General features: G+C 44.8%; 1 protein-coding gene across 1 annotated transcript in view; it reads left to right on the top strand.

Moving 5' to 3' along the window:
* ITPRID1 (ITPR interacting domain containing 1) overlaps positions 1–18,776 on the top strand; it is an 85,658-nt gene that overhangs the window by 30,412 nt on the left and 36,470 nt on the right. The window contains exons 5-9 of the mRNA XM_045826995.1: positions 1,950–2,001; positions 3,968–4,054; positions 6,290–6,492; positions 10,160–10,731; positions 15,204–15,261. Coding sequence (XP_045682951.1) covers positions 1,950–2,001; positions 3,968–4,054; positions 6,290–6,492; positions 10,160–10,731; positions 15,204–15,261 — 972 coding nt within the window. The remainder of the gene's footprint in view (positions 1–1,949; positions 2,002–3,967; positions 4,055–6,289; positions 6,493–10,159; positions 10,732–15,203; positions 15,262–18,776) is intronic.

Below are 18,776 nucleotides of genomic sequence, written 5' to 3'. Positions count from 1 at the left end.
ACCGTTTTTCTCAAGAACCCACTCATGCCGTTTATTCCGAACAAAGGACGGCCGGTGCGCTTTGTCTCATTCAGTCACCTGTTAGTGACGTTCTGGTGGTTTGGGGAGCCTGTCGAGGCTCTGTGGGAAGTGGGGTCATCGATGGGTGGTGTCCGCCACGGGGGCGGGGCCAGGGGCGGCAGCACGGGGCCCTGCCAACCCCTACCCTGTTTGTAGGCCTGTGTCGTAGATGTGCGTTTCCACCCCACGTGATCCTTGTGCTCACGGAGTCCACTTGTCGTGCAGGACGGACTTTACCTGTTCTCTAACTACCTCTTCCAACTGCAGGCGTGTGTTCAGGGCCGAGCCGAGAATCACGCCTCAGTAACACGCCTCTCGTCTTCATCTCCCTAGACCGGTGTTCCTCTTCCCTCCCGCACTCGCCGGGCCGTGGAGAAACAGCTGAAAACTAGGGGCATGCGTATCGCCACCCCAACATTTAGCATGCAGAGGCAGGCTCGGCGGTGTCCTGGGGTCTCTCCCAGACGCCTGTCCGGACGAGAGCTCTGGCTCCAGACCTAAGGGCCTTTGGTCGCTTTCTGCTTTCTTTCACAGCTTTCAGCCACTCCGTTCGTTTTCCCAGGTTTCTCCCAACCCGTGTTATCTTTCTTGTGGTGAAAAACATCACCTTTTCATAGCAGGGCAGGGTGACAACGGTCCCCAGTTTTATCCGTGTCACCCCGTGGCACCTGGGAGAGCCACAGGTGGGAGGACAGGAGAGGACTGGAGCACCTTCCGAGGAACTCGCCCACGTCCTGGGTGTGTCCCCGCACCTGGGAGGGACGCGGCGGCTGTGTGGGGTCACACTGTGACCCCGGTTTGGCGGAGCACAGCTGCCCCGAATGGGCCTCTCTGTCCCCCGGCATTCAGCAGGTCCACTTTGTCCGCAGCACCGCCTGCTAGGTGGATGGACTTGCGGCATTGTCTTTCTCACGTTTCCTTGTCTGCTCAAAAATCTTCGATGGATTTTTGTGTCCTGACAAACACATAAACTCTCCTTTCTGATTTTCAAATAAGCTATGAGACATTCTGTTGGCACTGTGGTATTTAAAAAAAACAACCCAGCAACTAACAAAAATCGGCTGTGGTGCCCTGTAGGCCACTGAAATTTGTTCAATCCCTCTGAGCCTCAGTTTGCCTGGAACAAGTGGGGATGAACAATACTTATTTCATGCAGTTGTTGTGGGAATTAGAAGAGTTTGTGCATGTAACTTGCTTAGCACATTGCCTCGCACAGAGTTAATACTAAATAAATAGTAATATTGTTGCCATAATGAAAAACAAAGGTAATGATACATTTCTGAGTCTGAGGCTTTTGACCATGTGACTTGGGCTCATGACTCAAAGCGTGTTTCTTTTTTCACCTGAAAAATACGGGCAGGTCCTGAGTTGTGAGGCTGTTGTGAGGACGCGATGGTGCAAACGAAGGAACGATGCTCAGTTAACGCGGAGATCAGCCCGTGGTTTCTGCCTGCCCCCACCCTTGCTTCTCGTCCCACTGTGAACCCCGAGAGGGAACGCCAAAATGCCCTCTGCTCCGACAGCCCTGACACTGAGTCCGCCCTTGCTATGGGCTCTCTTCTCCCCTGGCAACACCTCCCTTCCAGCGACCCAGTTCTCCTCACTCTTAAAAACCCAAGACAAGTGCTGCTCTCCCCACGAAGTCGCTGCTGACCGCTTCTCTCGCCCCTGGCTTCCCTCTCCCCGAGCAAGGGCCACATCCCTTCACGTGCTTGCCACAGAGTTTAGCCACTGATTGCATTCCGTCTCGCTCACTGCAAAGAGGCCTGAGTCTCGTGTGTGTACGGTCTCAGACGTGGCGGTCAGTCGCGTGTCAGTTCATTGGAGAGTGAGAAAACCTTCCACAAGGTAAAAGGAAATCAAGTCGCCCTCTCCCCTTTTTGTTGCAGCGTTTCCGCCTGAACAAGGAATGGTCCACGTGACAGTGCAAGACTACATGAGGTAGGTGGCAGTGTCCGCGCCTCTTCCCTCCGGGGTTTTACGGCCACGTCTTTCTTTAATGAAGTCGCAGTGAAGGGGGTTTCTTAGTGACGACAGAGACCTTGGGATCTTGTCACTGGTTGAGCCACAGTGCCTAGAATGTTGTAGCCAGCCTTGAGAGAGAAACAGAGGTTCTTGACATGTCGTAAAGGCGTGAGCAAATTAAATCAACACATGCTGACTTGGGGGGATTTCATTAAGAGGTGCGTAAATGGCATTCTGCTATAACTCAGCTGTCTGTAAGGACCTGTTCATAGGACACTTGCGTTCATGTGTTCATATTGCCAGCATTATCAACCCCATGCTCTTTGCTGGACAGCAATATCTATAATTTTCAATGTGAGGCGGAAAGCAGTGAGAGTCCCTTAATTTGAGGAGAGACTAGGTCTCAAAGTGGTCCCAAACGACAGCATCCACGTCACCTGAGAACTTAGTAGAACAGATTTGATCCCCACTCCAGACACTTTGAATTGGAAAATCTAGGGCCAGAGTCCAGAAATGGGTGTTTTTGCAAGACCTTCAGAAGGCTCCGGGCACGCTCTGGTTTAAGGGCCCCTGAACTAGACCGTGAGCTTTTGGAGGTCAGGAGTTCTGCTTCCCACGCTTCAGCCGCTCTTGCCCTTTCGGGACAGTTCCAGTTAGTTGGAAACCAAATAATCAGCACTGTATCTCCCAGCCCCTACCAGTTCACACACAAAAAAATGCTACTTCATTCTAGTTTCCCCCCTTAAAGGATTAATTGTTTCTGCTGGTCAAAAAATCATAGGGCCATAGAGGATGACCGAGGCAGCTCATTTTGTTGAAGAGGAAACTGAGGGTCAAGGTCAGTGACTGGCTCATGCTCCTGTGGCTTGATTAGAACTGGGATGACAACTGGCTTCTCCTGGAGTCAAGGCCAGCCCAGTTTGGGGGAACTCTGCTGAACATCACAAAATAAGGTGTGCCCCTCCAGCCCCAAGTGAAACAGAATGATGGTGCGCCTCTCACAAACTGGGGTGAAGCCACAAACGGGAGGTCACCCCCTGCCGACCTTCATGGCTCCCCGAGAACCCAACTGTCTGTTGAAACAGAGTTCACAATTAGGAGACCTGCACTTCCTTGGCCTTAAGGCAGAGAAGCCACTGAACTAGGAGGCGGGGCCCAGCTGTTCTTACTGACAGCAAACTGGACCGGGGCGAATTCAGCTGCCCACCAGGACACCTTGGTGTCCTCTGGAGCACTGTTGTCTACACTGTGTTCCCTGATAAATTCCAATGCTGTGCCAACTGGCTGTTGTGTTTGATGAGGTGAGATGCAGCTCTGGTCTGTCTGAGCTCGCTGCAGGCCAACTGTATCATAACAGGGCTCCATTCCGTTTGGAAGCGCTTTCACAGGCCGTGCTGCACCAGCCTCTTCTGGGAGGGTGGCGCTGGGTTTTGCAGCAATGAAGGAGTTTGTTACCTGCTGTGTGTGGTTGGCCCAGGAGCCTGGGGCGTCACTCTGAGATTGCTAACCAGGCGCCGTGAAGTCCTTTGGGATGAGAACAATGAGGGTCACTTCAGTGGCTGCTCCCTGTACCTCTCTCATCACGTCATTTTACCTTCCTCCCGAAGGTCGGTGCCTAGCAAAGGTCATTCCTGAAAGGTTTCCCAGTGATCTGCCATTGGTCTAAAGCGAGACATTCTGTCACCTTCCTAGTGAGCACTAGCGGGCACCTAACACTTAAATTCTCACGCCTTCTGTAACACGACACTTGTGAAAAGAGGAGCAGCTCTGCCTCCGCGTGCTCTCCCATCTTCAGAGCCCTGGCTATCACAGGGTCGTTAGGAATGACGAGGACACACAGAGCTGCTCTGGAAGGGAAATACTCGCAGTGGCCTCCAGGGGGCTGTCTAAGCGGACACATCTCCTCTGTCTCCACCTTCCCGCCCCTCCTCCCCCACTGTAGATCTCTGCACCAGTTTCCAGAAACTCCCACCCTATCCAGAGGGACCAGTTTCAACTCGTGCTATTCTGCAGCAAGTATACCACAAAGGTATGTGATTTCCAGGCACTGTGAGCCCAGGAAAACCACTCTGTGCGGCAGTGGGTTTCGTGAAATTGTGAGTAGGCGCCTGAGAAACACGTGAATGGATGGATGAGAGAATGAATCGGGATTTCTAAACTCCAGCTTGCAAGGAGAGTGTAAAAGGGTCAGTTAAACCAGCTGATTATACGTCAGTGAGGAAATGGTCATGTATATTATTGGCTCCCACTTTATGGAATTCCATAGAGTGACAAAAGGAACAGGTAGTTATATGCATAATAACTTATGATTTTCAAGTCATATGTTCAGGAGAAAAAAGCAAGATGCCAGAAGCTCTGTAGAGTATGTTACTATTTATAAAGAAAACGTGCAAACTGTGAAGCATGTATGTAACTACCTAGAAAAATGTCTGTAAAAATGCCCATGTGTATACATTTAGCAGGAATGGAGGTTAGAAGTGGGAGGGGTGATGGCCAAGGGGACAGAGATCCTTGTATGTAATATAATTTTTATACAAAGGTGAGTGCATTTTATGTTGAGGTGACTAGAAAAAAGTGGCTTTTGGTTAAGTGAACTGTTAATGGATGTATTCATTTTCTTGTAAAATTAAATATAAGTGAAAATAGTTAATGGCACTGAAAATAGGTTTAATGACAAATCAGTCAATAATTACACTCTTTTTTTAAAGATTTTATTTATTTATTTTTAGAGAGGGAAGGGAGGGAGAAAGAGAGAGAGAGAGAGAGAGAGGGAGAAACATCAATGTGTGGTTGCTGGGGGCTGTGGCCTGCAACCCAGGTATGTGGCCTGACTGGGAATCGAACCTGCGACACTTTGGTTCGCAGCCCATGCTCAATCCACTGAGCTATGCCAGCCAGGGCTCAATAATTACACTCTTGGCCATGAGACTGTGAGCCTTCGGAAGGCAGGGCTCTGCATTTGCTGCTTTGTGTGCCTTGGGTGCCTCGCAGAGAGCCTGGATTCTGATAGATGTTTGATAAATACTTGTGTCAGCGGATGAGGAGGAAATTTGTAGAACAAGGTAAAAAAGACAACAGGTTAAATCTTCCATGCACAATATATTCAATAGACTTCTTGCAAGAATTTTTCCCCCTTGAACCTGTTCTATGTGACGGTGTCAGGTGATTGCCATCCCCAGCTCCCCGGTCCTTTCCAAAGATAAGACATCCATGCCAAGCATCGAAGGCCCACAGTGAGGCTCATGGCTGATCTGCTCTGCAGTGGTCTAATCGAGAGCAAAGCCCCAGACCCCCATGGCTCATTAGAGAGTGTCAAAGGGGTGTTGGGGGGTGCCTGGTAAGTGGGCTGCCTGGTGAGACTCTAGACGGCTGTTGTTGAATGTGTGACTGGGTAAATAAGTGAATTGTAGCTAATTCGATTTAAACAGTGGAGTCATGAAAGTAAGTGTGCAAACCACTGGGGTATCTCAGACGAGCTCCCCAGTGTCGCATGTCAAGTAAAGGCCAACAAACTTCAACAAAAGAAAGTAGCAAACCTAGAAAAACCCCGTGAAAAGTTCTGATTCCCACAGAGCCCGTGAGTTTTCCACATTCAGGAGCACAGCCGCTGAGAGGTGCAGTAATTAGGAAGTGAGTTTGCATCCATAATTTCCCAATAACTGAAGGTTATCATTTTAAGTGCCAAAGCTGAATCAAAACAATTCGATGAAAGCACTTCTGTTTCTTACTCAAGTCCAAAACTACACAGACCGTATTTTAACCCAACCTACAGACCTAAAATTACTGTTTCGAAACATCACTCCTGGTAGCCTGTCTGCATATCCTCAACAAGGTTGTGTGGCTGGGGATGCCCCAGCCTGACACTGTTTAGAAATAGTCTTCTTGGAGTCCACGGTTTCAGGGTTTTTCCCCTGTTTTATATTGCCATCAACTACAATATGTGGTTTTCAGTGCAGTGCCCTAGCTTCTGCCCTACCATCCCCTTGCCCTGTTGCATTTAACGTTTGCCTGTTGTACAATGGTAAGCCACACCAGCGAAGTCGTGGGAATTGCATGTGAGGTATGGCAAGCAGTCCCTCAGCGGGGGTGATGGGCCGTCCTTTAAGTCTGTACATCTGAGCTCTAGGAAATGCACCATCTGTCTGTTCAGATTTCTCTTTCACTCAATTTCTAGCAGATTGGGGTGTTGAAGTGACTAGGAAAAAATGGTTGTTGGTAAGTGAACTGTCACTGGATAGAGATATTCCAGTTTTTTTTACTGCAGCATTCCTGAATGGCTGGAACTCTGGGAAAACGATCCAGTGGAGATTCTCTTGGATCTGGGGTTTGGTACCGATGAGCCCGACATCTGCACACAGATTCCAGCCAGATTCCTGGTCTGTGGCTCAGCAGCCAGAGGAATCAACATCCGGGTTTTCCTTGAAGCTCAAAAGCAGCGCATGGACATTGAGAACCCTAACTTGTATGGTAAGTGAGGACCACGTGGCTTCCGAATCTTAGCCGTGGCCATTGTTACCAAGCCAGGGCTGGTTGCCCAATAGAAGCCAATACTACTGCACTGGCTTTATAAAAAGAAATAACTGTATTGTGAGAACAACCAACAGGGAGACAAGAGGCAGAGCTCAAATCTGTCTTCTGATCCAGGGTTCAAAGAGAGGTTGAAGGGGCCGAGGGGAAAATGCTGGTATGCGAACGCACTGGGAGGGCAAGTCTCCACGGGGGGGCTTTGGGACTTGGCCGTGCACGGTAAGCTGCGGCGAAGGCCTTCAGCATCCAACCTTCCTAGACAACGGACCGTTCGCTTGTGAGAAGATTCTGGCATTCAGTGTCCAGCTGTGTCCCAGTCCTTTGGTTCCACGGGATGGGGAGACTTTGGTTCTGGGTGTTATTGAAGTCACAGTTCTCTCCTCTGTGCATGCTTTGGCCAAATGCTCTTTTCTTCTGTTGTGCCTGAAAAGCAGCCCAGTAACTCATTGGAGATGGAGTAAGACCACTTTCCGCTGGTTCTGTAGTGGCACTGTGAGCGGTGAGATGAGCCGCAGTACGAGCAGGATGGTCTGGGAGATGCACACAGTGGCAATCGGCCTCTCTGTCGGGCTTAGCATAGTTTATATACTAACCACTCTGCATGCCCGCTGCAGGCTGCTGCATGTGTTGGGGGAAGGGAGATGTGTTCCATGTTGTCTTTATTCATGAACTTGGCCCCACCACGTGGAATATCACTGGTTGCAATGAAAGAGAAAAGGTGGAAATGGAGAGCTTTACTTGATTCTTACATCCTTCTGCTCAGAGTATGCACATACCAGGGCTGCTCAGATTTCGTTGTCCAAAGTATGTCACATGGCCACACTGAACTCCAAATGGGTGAGAAGGAGCAATCCTACCATATGCCCAGAAGGAAGAAGGTGGGCAATACCACTTAACAGCACTAATGTATGCTGTAGGCCCTTGCGCAGGAGGCAGGACACCGGGATCTGACAAGGCTTGTCATGAGTCAGTGGGTGAAACCTTAGTTTCCTCATCTATGAGGCTAGAACACCACTTAGTCCACCATGAGCTCTAAGTGATGGTTGGTAACCGGTCAAATCTCCATGGTGATGGTCATGCCTGCTCTTTTCCTCTAACCGGTAGTTAATGGAAAACTCTTTTCTAGAACATTCCTGAGGATGTTCTGGGGGTATGTGTCCTGTGCCTAAATACTCGGGGGGAGAGACGCCTTGCAGTTAAACAGGTTTATGTATTACAGGGTTTGGGTGACTCGGTGCGGTGCACTCGCAGGCTCGGGGCAGCATTTGCAAAAGCACTGAAATCCGACGCCCCCTCGGAGGAGCGAGGAAGAGCATCTCCTCCCAGGGGTGGGTTCTGCAGAATGTGGGGCTGGAGAAAATGCCCAAATCCGGCTTCTGAAATAAGTTCTTTTACATAAATGAATTCTCTGAAAGGAACGTGAGATAAAGTGTTTCTCTCAAACAAATCTCTTAGATTATTCACTTTAGTTTCTGTTTCCCCTGTCTTCCTCTGGGAGAAGTGCATCTCAAAAATCTCAGCAGTAAGATTTTCAAAAGAGCATGTAAACCTGAAGGTGCTACAATTAGTGTTTTGGTTTCATGTGGTGTCTTTTTACCTTTTAGAAGAAATTAATGTCATTCACTGTTGTCTTCTCCTCCAAGTCACAAGGAGATGCCCAGTTCTTAGATCGATTTTTTATTTGGGGGGCATAGTAACACTTACCAATATCTGAGGAGTGTTTGAGCCAATCTGTAAAGCCAGCATTTTACAGATAAAGTTGACACGTGGGTCACAGAGGAGCCAGGGGTTGGCCCCTGGACAACAATGGTTCGCCCACTCTTGTTCCCAGCATTTAACGCTTTAACAGTGCGGTGTAACTATCCTCATTCGACTTTTACCGGTAGCTACAGTTTGGATTCAAGAAAGCTGAGAAGGTCAAATGTAAAATGAAGAGTAATAGAGGTGGCTGGTTTTTCTCAAGACAGAAGAGAAAAGTACATGTCATTCAAATCAATACAAAAGATTTACACTTGGGATGAGAATCAATTTGTTCCTTGTTCCACCTGCCCAAAGGCAGAACAAGCAAAACCCACTCATCCAACATGCCATGCTACTGTGCTCTCTGAATTGACTGAACCGATTAAATGGATAGGTTTTTGTCTTAGTCGAAGTATAAAAATCTGCTGTAAGATGGATGTTAACACAATCATAAAAGTGGAATTAGGATTCAGTTGTCCCCATGGGCTGCCAAAAGAGATTTAGTTTCAACTAAAGATGAATTTAGGGGTGAAATGTAGCTAGAATGCTTCTGAAAACATTCAGAACTTGAGATTTCCCCTAGGCCTTGAAGGAATGTTGTGGTTCTCTAGGAGAAGCCCCGCCCCGTTTTTGGAGTAGAAGGATGAACAGTCAATACCTTCCTCTTTCAGGTGAAGGAAACAGGCACAAAGATGTGGTCACGGAAGAGTCAGTAGCCTTGCCGTGAGGGTGCGCACAACAGAACAGCATCCTCACCTACCCCCTGTGGCTTTCGCCGCTGCTGAACTGGGCCACCCCACATGCGAACACAGGGTTGACAGAAGGTGGCGTCCTAAAAACAGAGTGTTCTGTTCCCATTACCATTGGTTTTTGGTATCTGATGGTACCAAAATACTAAAAGCATTTCTCACCATTTTTTCAAAGGGGTTATGTGTCCTGAAATCAGCCCTTGTTGCATTAGATCTCTCCCATGTGTGAACTAGATCAGTACTTGCATATTGCCTAAATAATTGACGCCAGATCATCCATAAAGATTTACAAGTTCAGGAGCTGGTCTATTTGGAAAAACAATTGGGTTTTCACATTAATGACTGTCTTTTCTTGAAATACTGGGGACCGTATATTTCCTTCCAGTGTCTTGCACATTTATAATTTTAACAACTGTTATTGATATTAACATTATGCTTTTAATGACACATGGGAGAGATAAAGACAGGTATTATTACCCCCATTCTCTAGGTGAAGAAACTGACCACTTACTGTGTGCCTGGCACAGGGCTAAGCAGTACACACCTACTAATTCACTTACTTGGCGACTAGTTCACTAACTTTGAGGTCACACTTGCAGTGATTGGTGGACCTGGAATTTGGATCCGGGCCTCCGACTCCATCTGCCATGTTTGTCCACGCTCTCAGGTGACAATAGATGGAGAGAGTGAAGGTGAGGGTGAGGATCGTCTGCCAAACGTGGTGGAAGAAACTCAAGGTCACCTTGTATGAAAGAGCTGGGTTCATTTTCTGACATTTAGTTTAATTCACAAGATTAAACTCAAAATATATCCTTGCCTGTCAATTTTATGGATCTACATACAATTAACTATTGGCATATATGAACCTATCTAGTTATGCATGTACAATGAAATATAAAAAGTACTCACTTTCCCATGACACAGGCATGTCTCTTTATGTAGGGGGATCACCTTCATAATAATTAGTAGCATGGATGGAGAAAAATGCTTTCAGGAGCTTAAAATCCTTCCCATCTTGAAAAATCACATGTTAACCAACCTTTCCAGTATTGACTACCTTCATGCAATTTCTTTAAAAAGACCCAATCTAAAAATTGTGTGTTTTTTATATTGTCCAGGCCGGTTCCGACAGCTGGAAATCCTGGACCACGTGGCCAATGCCTTCTCATCTTTGCTGGATGAGGTCAACACTCTGCAGAGCAAAGCTGAGGAGAGGGATGAGGAGGACAGTGTGCAAAGAACCTCCGTGGGTGGAGCCGAAGAACATCAGAGAAGAGTGGGTGAACTTCTCAGGAAAGCCTCAAAGCAGAACACCAGGGGAGACTGTAGTTCCAAAGTGCCAGAGTCACTGAAGAACAGGGAAGAGTTTTCCATCCCCTCTGCACAACCAGGGGCACGTGCAGCACAGTTACCAGCCATGACAGACAGCCACGACCACAGCCCTTTGCCTTCTTCGGCCGAGCATTGGTCTCTCCAAGCCTGTGATGACTTCACACCTTGTCGTCCTCCCCGAGCTCTTCTGAAAAAGTGGTGGCCTTCCACACCCATGCTAGCCAGGCAGGCTCCTGCTTCCTGCGTGTCTGAGGGGTCAGTCAAGGACAGGACACTGAAAGAAAACTGGATTCAGACTAATAAGCTCAGGAGCTTCTCCGGTGTGAGCAGAGCGCCAGACTCCTTCGAAATGGAGGAGGTCAGTGTTGCTCCTCTATGCTCAGCTGCAGAGGGAGGGAGTCACGGCATCCTGTGCCCTCCTTTAACCCCTTCGGCAGGATGTCTTATTGTTCCAAACTCCTGCCCAGTCTAGGACACTTAAGGTCATTCTAATTGTTTCAGTTGGAACTAAATGAGTGTGAAACCAGCCTTTGCTGGTGCTCACTGATGTATTATGCATCTCAGGATGCTTTTCCCTTCTCTGACTTTCCATATTTCACCTTCCTCGAGGGTCAGTTCAACCACTCCCCACTCAGAGCAATTCTTCCTCTGTGTTCTCACAGCCTAGGCAGCGAGAGCTTGCTGCAGAAGAGACTGTGTGTGCTGTCAATGGCATCACCCCCACTGGCTCCTAGGGGACCAGGTTTTGTCATTAAGGGGATCTGTCTTAGAAATACTTCCCCATGATGACTAATGTAGGGCCTGGGACAGAGAAGTAGGTAGCCAGGGCTCAGTTCTTCATTTCAATGTCTCTGGATCTATTTTGCATGCTTGTTTGTTTTGTTGATTAGGTTCCACTTATAGATGAGATCATATGGTATTTGTCTTTCACTGCCTGGCTTATTTCACTTAACATAATGCTCTCCAGTTCCATCCATGTTGTCACAAAGGGTAGGAGCTCCTTCTTTCTGCTGCATAGAATTCCATTGTGTAAATGTACCACAGTTTTTTGATCCATTCATTTACTGATGGGCACTTAGGTTGCTTCCAACACTTGGCTATTGTAAATTGTGCTGCTATGAACATTGGGGTGCATAGGTTCTTTTGAATTGGTGTTTCAGGATTCTTAGGGTATAATCCCAGCAGTGGAATTGCTGGCTCAAAAGGCAGATCCATTTTTAGTTTTCTGAGGAAATTCCATGCTGTTTTTTACAGTGGCTGCACCAGACCACATTCCCACCAGCAGTGCGCTAGGGTTCCCTTTTCTATTCTTTAATGTAAGTACAAAGAAAGTGCAGAAGAGCAAGGTCCCCTCCTTTTTCATGTCAAATTACTCAAAAGTGGAGCAGAGTATTTATATGTGAATCCCACGGATGGGGTCTGGCCACCTCTCCTTTGAGCCCTCTCCTGAGAGGCCCTCTGATAGGCTCAGGAGCAGGGAGACTCTGCCGTGCAGGGGACCACAGTGCAGTGGCGGAGGGGCACAGGAACCGAGAGCAGGGCAGAGACAGAGACAGGGCTACTGATGAGCTTTCATGTCACTACAGGGGCACGCCTGGGACATCTGGGGAGCATGGAAAGGGTTCTTCACCAGCCAGGAAGCTGAGTGGATCAAGGAATTTGTAGGAAGGAAGCCTTAACTATGACACTTTTGTTGTCTGGGCCACACACTAAGTATATTGCGACACAAAATCACACACACACACACACACACACAAAATCTCGTAATGTTTTCCGTAAGTTTACGATTTTATGGTGGACTAATTTTGTAGCCATCCTGGGCTGTGTGTGACCCACAGGATGCAGGCTGGACACGCCTGCAAAGAAGAATATGATTTAGCTGAATATGCCTATTGGCAGCCCTGCACATCCCACAAAGGTATGAAAACTACTTCAAAATATGTAGTTATTCATATCTTAATGTCTATACATATACACTTATGTATACCTATGTTTGTACCAAATGTTATTTCAAGAACCTTAAAACACTAATCGGAATTTAAAACAGTAGCCTAAAAACGAACAAAAACTATAAATGGAGAAATAGCAGACTTTTGGTCAAGTGCCCTGATTCAGAGATAAGCAGATGGCACTAAAAAAGAGTATTTTTAGTTTGGTCTTGCAAAGATTATTTAATTTCCAAGTTAATAGCTAAATCACTATAAAGAATATTGAGAACATCTGCAGCTCGTTAGTTAGTCTGCTCTATGACCTACCGGACAAGAACCTCCACCGAACCCCAGCCCGTGGCAAGCCTCTCTACCCGGGCTAAGTTTCTCCTGCTTCCAACTAGACCGACTCAGAGGAAAACAACTTCGATGGGATGCCATCTACATGTAAGCCTACAGGGCGAGAGAAATATATTCGGCACAAAGAACTGGGAAGAAAATGTCAGTCTGTGTATGGTACACTCTCAAATATTCTTAAATGGCAGCGAGTCGAGGAAAGGCTGTGTATTAGTGTGTGCAGGGGTGGGAAAAAAGAACACACTCAGAGGCTGAAATGTAGGAAAACAAACTCACGTGGGCTTTGGCACGTAGTAGGTATGCAGCAAATATTTATGAATGAGTAAATTAAAACTATTTGATAATATCAATTTATTCTTTGGGTGGCTTCCAAGGAAAACAGAATATTCTGTTGAACTTCCTGGTTAACTGGGTTTATGGTGTTTCTTTAACATTTGCCCAAATTTGCATGTGAGAGAGGCTGTGTGGACAGCATAAGGCAGACGGAGCCCTCAAAACCATACGAAAGAATCTCACTACTTGCATTTTGCTTTTCTAAAAAGTGTATTTAACATATTACCTCCCCATCCTATAGGTTGCAGGGAAATACTTGTTTCATGCGATATCCTTGAATAAGTAAATGAAGGTTGGGTAGGTTGTGTCTTAAACAGGAGCAAGTGCCAGATGTAACAGCCATTCTTCAACATCAGATTTAAAGATACAGTTATAGGAAGTAAAAAGTACATGTGAAATGAACAGATTTTCATGGCATTTAAAAAATAAGCCAATCAGAATTTCAGCTATGATTAACCAGATTTGGCCTTCAGATCAATGTATGGTATTTTCCCTTATGGTCTGCTAAAAGCCGATTATGGCAATATTTTTGGCTTCTCAAAAATCACAAGTCCAACAAAATTGCATGTGAATTTTTAATGTAAATATCAATATGTTTTTTATTTAATTGTACTTACTAAAACTGAGTCTTTCCTAATTCCCAAATATATTAAGAGAATTTAATTTTTATAAAACTCTAGACATAAGGTAGGGCGCTTCTTTATATCCACAGTAAAGCACCTGAATCCTTCTTCTCACTTGCACACAGAGGCCCTGCTCGAGACTTTGTATGTAAGAGTGTTACCCACATTGTTAAACAATACCGACCGTCATCTTCACTCGGTGGGAAATGCTTCAAAAGTTATAACTATTTCTTTACTTAAAATTTCTTTTTAACTTACTAAGTTTGGCTAGGGCAGAATGACCAGAAATATACCTGGCTTCCATTTTAAATTACTGAGACTTTTTTGGGTTTTGTTCTTTGCTGAACACACACACACACACTTTACATTGCATTCAGTAGACTTTTCTCCATGATAAGGCCACAGCAAAATAATTTTCTGATTACACTTGAAGTGGAAGTATGTCTAGTTAATTACAAGTATAAAGTAACTTCTTTTGAGGAAAAGAAATAAACAATTAAAAAGAGAAATAAATATTTCTCTTTACATTGCTGAGGCACCTCAAGGTCCCCTGTTTATTCCCGGGTTAAAGGTCATTTTTGGCCAAATGTACCACAGTGTTTAAGATATTAATGTTCTCTGACTCAGATTCCAATATTCAGACATCAATCCCCAATAAATAATACGACATGTAGAAATAGATTCACCTCAGCATTATTTCTAATTGCAAAATTTAGAAAACATTCCAACATTAGGAAAATCATTAAGTAAATTAATGCACCTTTAAATATGGCTTATTGTGCAGTCATGAAAGATGGTGTTTTTCAAAAAATCGATGTCAGAAAAGAATTCCTCCTTCAAATTTTGAGTGAAAAAGTTGACTGTGTAACTATATCCAGAATAAATGTGTTATAAAAAAAACCTGCACAGGCACACTCTAAAATATTAATAGCAACTGTTTTCATACATGTTCTGTCTATATTTGTTATGGTTCTATAATAAGCAACATTATTATTTAAAAATATTTTCTTTGAACAATAATTTTATTCTCATTACTGGAGTAGTATTTATTAATTTATTAAAAGAATTTTAAGAATAAATTCTTTATCAATTTGGAAATCAATTTTCCTTTGAGCTGTCTAAGCTTTATATAGCAACTCAGTCATGAATTTTCTGAACTGCTCTCCATAAATTTATCAAGTCATAAATATATCCCTTAGAGAGCCAAAATTAAATATGAGAAATAATTTGCTTTCCCCAAATATAGGTAAAGCTATTTGGGAGGGAACATCCATAATCCTAATAATAATAATAATAATAATGTTATTGAAGTTGGTTCACATGCCCCGTGTTTCAGGCAGGCCTCTGCCCCTCCCACCAGAGTGGCCGTCCCCTTTGCCCCTCCTGAGCTCCTGTAGTGCTTTGTGTCCTTGTGTTCAGTACCTTGTCCACACCCTGACTTCAGCAGACGGGAAGCTGTTGGCATTCAGAAGTCATGTTCCATCCCTGTAGCAGTAGCCAGTAGACACTCACTGTGTGTTGACTGATTAAATGAAGTGGATTTATTGTGAAAGCATTACTGACGAGATGGGTGCATTTTGGTGTCTCAGGTCCAGAGCTTTGAAGAGGAGAGTGGGAATCCCCCCGACCTGACTTCAGGAACTGCAGGTAAGAACGCCTCCAGGTGTGCAGTTTCATCAATGGTCTTTCAGAAACAGAATGTAAGTAACTGCTGCTCAACTTTCTTAAGATGTAGAACTGAAAGTGTTGCCAGGCAATGCCATACCTGTTACTCCTACTATCTACTGCAACTTCCTTTTCTATCTACTAGTATTAAAAACTTATTAGCAATGCAAATGTATGTGCAAATTTCAAAATGCTACAGAAATGTTTAGTATGAGTGGTGCTCATTTAGTCTGGCGTTTCTACCATTAACTCAGTATGAGCTGGCTGGGACAGTGGCGTGGGTTTCACACAGGGCTGGGATTGACGGTGTGAATACCTTCCTACTTCTCCTGCCAACTGCTTGATGTTGTACAAGTCATATGGTGTAACTGGGCCTCAGTTTGGGTTTTTTTTCCTACCTGTTACAAAGAGTTAAGTACAGTTCATTTTTCCTCTGCCAACACATATCCTAAATTAAGTGATTGTATGACCTTCACATGAAATGCTCAGGGGAAGCAAGAGGCCTAGATGTAGTTTTCCAGATGATCTCTTAGAATAATCTTGTATTGTCCCGGACAACAGAGAAGAGAGCCCTTCTCTACTTCTGGTGCTTATGCTCTTGTTCAGCCATCATTGTGACTCAGCATTTCCATAATTCTATAGCAGAGCTAAAAGTAGACATGGATTAGTGAAGCAAAATAAAATAGATGAAGCTAGTGTCTTTTCTGGAAGAAACTATGCTAACTTTAATTTAATTTAATGTGATGTCAAACACATCTTTTTCATTACAAAGTGTCTGTGTGGGCCTCATTTTGCTAAATGCTGTTTAGAAATTATGCCTTAGTAATTACAGGGTCCTTCTGATTACATAAATTGTTATCCAGCTCTCCGAAGTAATTACCACATAACCTGCATTGAGGTTTATGAGATAAAAATAAGCATCGGTTTTCCATCTAATTGAATGCCCTCAATGAAGCCGGAGGCCCCCTGCCAATAGGAGCTGCCTTTGTTGCCATTCAATTAAGAGGTCCGTTGGTATCACACAAGCCACCCCAATCATTCCAAAACATGATTTGGGAAGTTAGGCAAAAGCACTAACCTACATTTAATCTCAAATTTGGAGAGCAAAGCAACATGAGTGAAGACTAGCCCAGTGGAGAAAATCTGAATTACAGTTAAGACAAATGTGAGTTCGTTACTTTCACAAGCAATGTTGTTAACCCAAGAACAACAAAAAAGTAGGACTGAGAGGAAAGAAGTAAGTAAAACGAGTTCAACTAATGGAGAAGGGGGAAATTATTACTTTGCTACATGTGGGAATGTATTACATAACTATATTAATGAGTTTTTAACTCATGTGTATATATGAATGAATTTTTTTACTCAAAATTTTAAAAAGTGACTTCATTCAAAAGATGAAGGCACGTGAACTGTTTTGACCAATAGGAGGCCATGGCAGAAGTGATTCTGTGCTACTTCTGGACCAGGGTCTTCAACCTACCTGGCTGCTTCCTGGGTCTTGAGGTCCTTACTCTTGGAATATTCTCTCTGGGAACTCAGCCTTTGTGTTGTAAAAAGAAAAACAACCCCACACCCTATGTGGATGCTGCATGTAGACACTCTGGTGAACAGCCTTGAACAGCTCTAAGACCAGGTTAAAAAGTTAAGTTACATTGAAAAAATTATGTGAGTTCCAGGGACCTGTGAGACAATATCAGAAGGTCAAATATACATGCAACTGTAGTCAGAAAAAGGAAGGAGAGAAAGAATTGAGCAGGAAAAAAATGTGAAGAAATAATGGTGGAAAGTTTTCCAAATTCCCTCGAAGATTTATATTTATATATTTAAGAAGCCCAGTAAGTCCAAGTAGGACAAATACACAGAAAACTACACTTAAATGATATTATGATCGAACTGAAAAGTGTCAAAGAGAGAGAGAAAATATTCAAAGCAAATGCAGAAAAATGCAATACTGCATGCCAGGAAATAAAGATTTGAGTGACGGAAGACTTCTTCTCACTAGAAACAGCCAGAAGACAGTGAACCAGATTCTACATGCAGCAAAGGTGCCCTTCGAGAGTGAATGTAAAATAAAGACATTCCCAGGTAAAAGAAAGCAAGATACCGTCATCAGCATACCTGCACTGCAAGCAATGCTAGAGGGAGTTCTTCAGACTAAATGTGGACGGGAATCATGGTGTTTTCACCGTAGGTCAGTGTGACGCCTGTGACAGTTATAGCACGGGGTATGGGGCGGTTGCCTGACGGACCAACACAGTTCCAAGGTGACATTATTATATCAAGTGGCACAGTATTCAATTTAAGCAAATTGTGAAAGAGTAAGGATACAAAGCAACCACTGAAAATATTACACAAGTATACTAAAATCCTGAAAGAGAAATTAAAATATAATTCAAAAAATACAGTGATGACAGTAGATGACAGGTTGATTACTCAGGAGAATAACTGGATTGTGAAGGTAGGAGACATGTGAGAAGTTATTTAAGAACTGAGTGAGAAGAGAAATGAATACAACAAGGACAATGTCAAGGAAGACAGATCCAAAGAATATTACATCGATGTAACAGGTGGCTATGGTTAGATTCTTCACGTCTTTGGTTTGACTGAGGTTCTAAAAAAGATTGATATGGATACAAAGCTGATGTGTTAACAAACCCGTATGTGCAGCTTTCCCAGGGAAACTGTAGGACCCAGTCCCACAAGCCTTGAATCTTTCAGCCCCTGGTGTGCATTAAGCGGAGACACACTGCAGGGAGACAGAAAAGACTGAAGACGCTAGTTCATGGGCAAATTCGAATGCCCATCTGTCCTCCCATTCCAGCATCTGGAGGAGAATTGGGGGTGCTAACTTTTAAGCCTGAGAAGGAAGAGGCCTCCAGGAGACTGACCACCTCCAGAGCCACTTCATTACATTCAACAAAAGCAGTCCCAGAGTGGCAGGCCCTATTCTGGGTGCTTCATAGGCATTGTGTCATTGAACCCTCAAAATAACACTGGAGGTAGGCGCTATTGTTATCCCTAGTTATTAGATGACTCAGCTGAAGCAGAGGGAGGTTCAATACTTTCCATGGCCTCGGAGGTAGTAAAAAGTGGTTCCAGGTTTCAAATTCGGGCCGTCTAGCACCAGAGTCTGCTCGCTTAAACGTGGCACGTGCACCTTTGGAGGACCCCCATGATGCTGGAAGGCACCCGGCCCAGGCATGAGGATAATAATACGGACTGTGGAATGGGGTGTGACTCCAGGTTGACAGCTTCTCAAGAACAGGTCAGGATGGCAAGAGAAGAGTTGACCACCGAGTTTCATAAGTGCGAAGGTGACCAGATACAGTTAGCCCTGACTGGCGTGGCTCCCGTGATCGGAGCATCGTCCCATGCACCAAAAGGTTGCGCTTTTGATTCCCAGTCAGGGCACAGGTTGCAGGTTGAATTCCCAGTTGCGGCATGAAAAGAAATGTCCTCAAGTGAGGATTAAAAAGATGCAGTTGATGACAGGTCAG

This window comes from Phyllostomus hastatus, unplaced genomic scaffold (assembly GCF_019186645.2).
Source record: "Phyllostomus hastatus isolate PE091 unplaced genomic scaffold, TTU_PhHast_1.1 phas_scaffold_78, whole genome shotgun sequence".
Taxonomy (NCBI): domain Eukaryota; kingdom Metazoa; phylum Chordata; class Mammalia; order Chiroptera; family Phyllostomidae; genus Phyllostomus; species Phyllostomus hastatus.
Note: the sequence above shows the minus strand (reverse complement) of the source record. Positions and strands in the feature narration are given on the sequence as shown.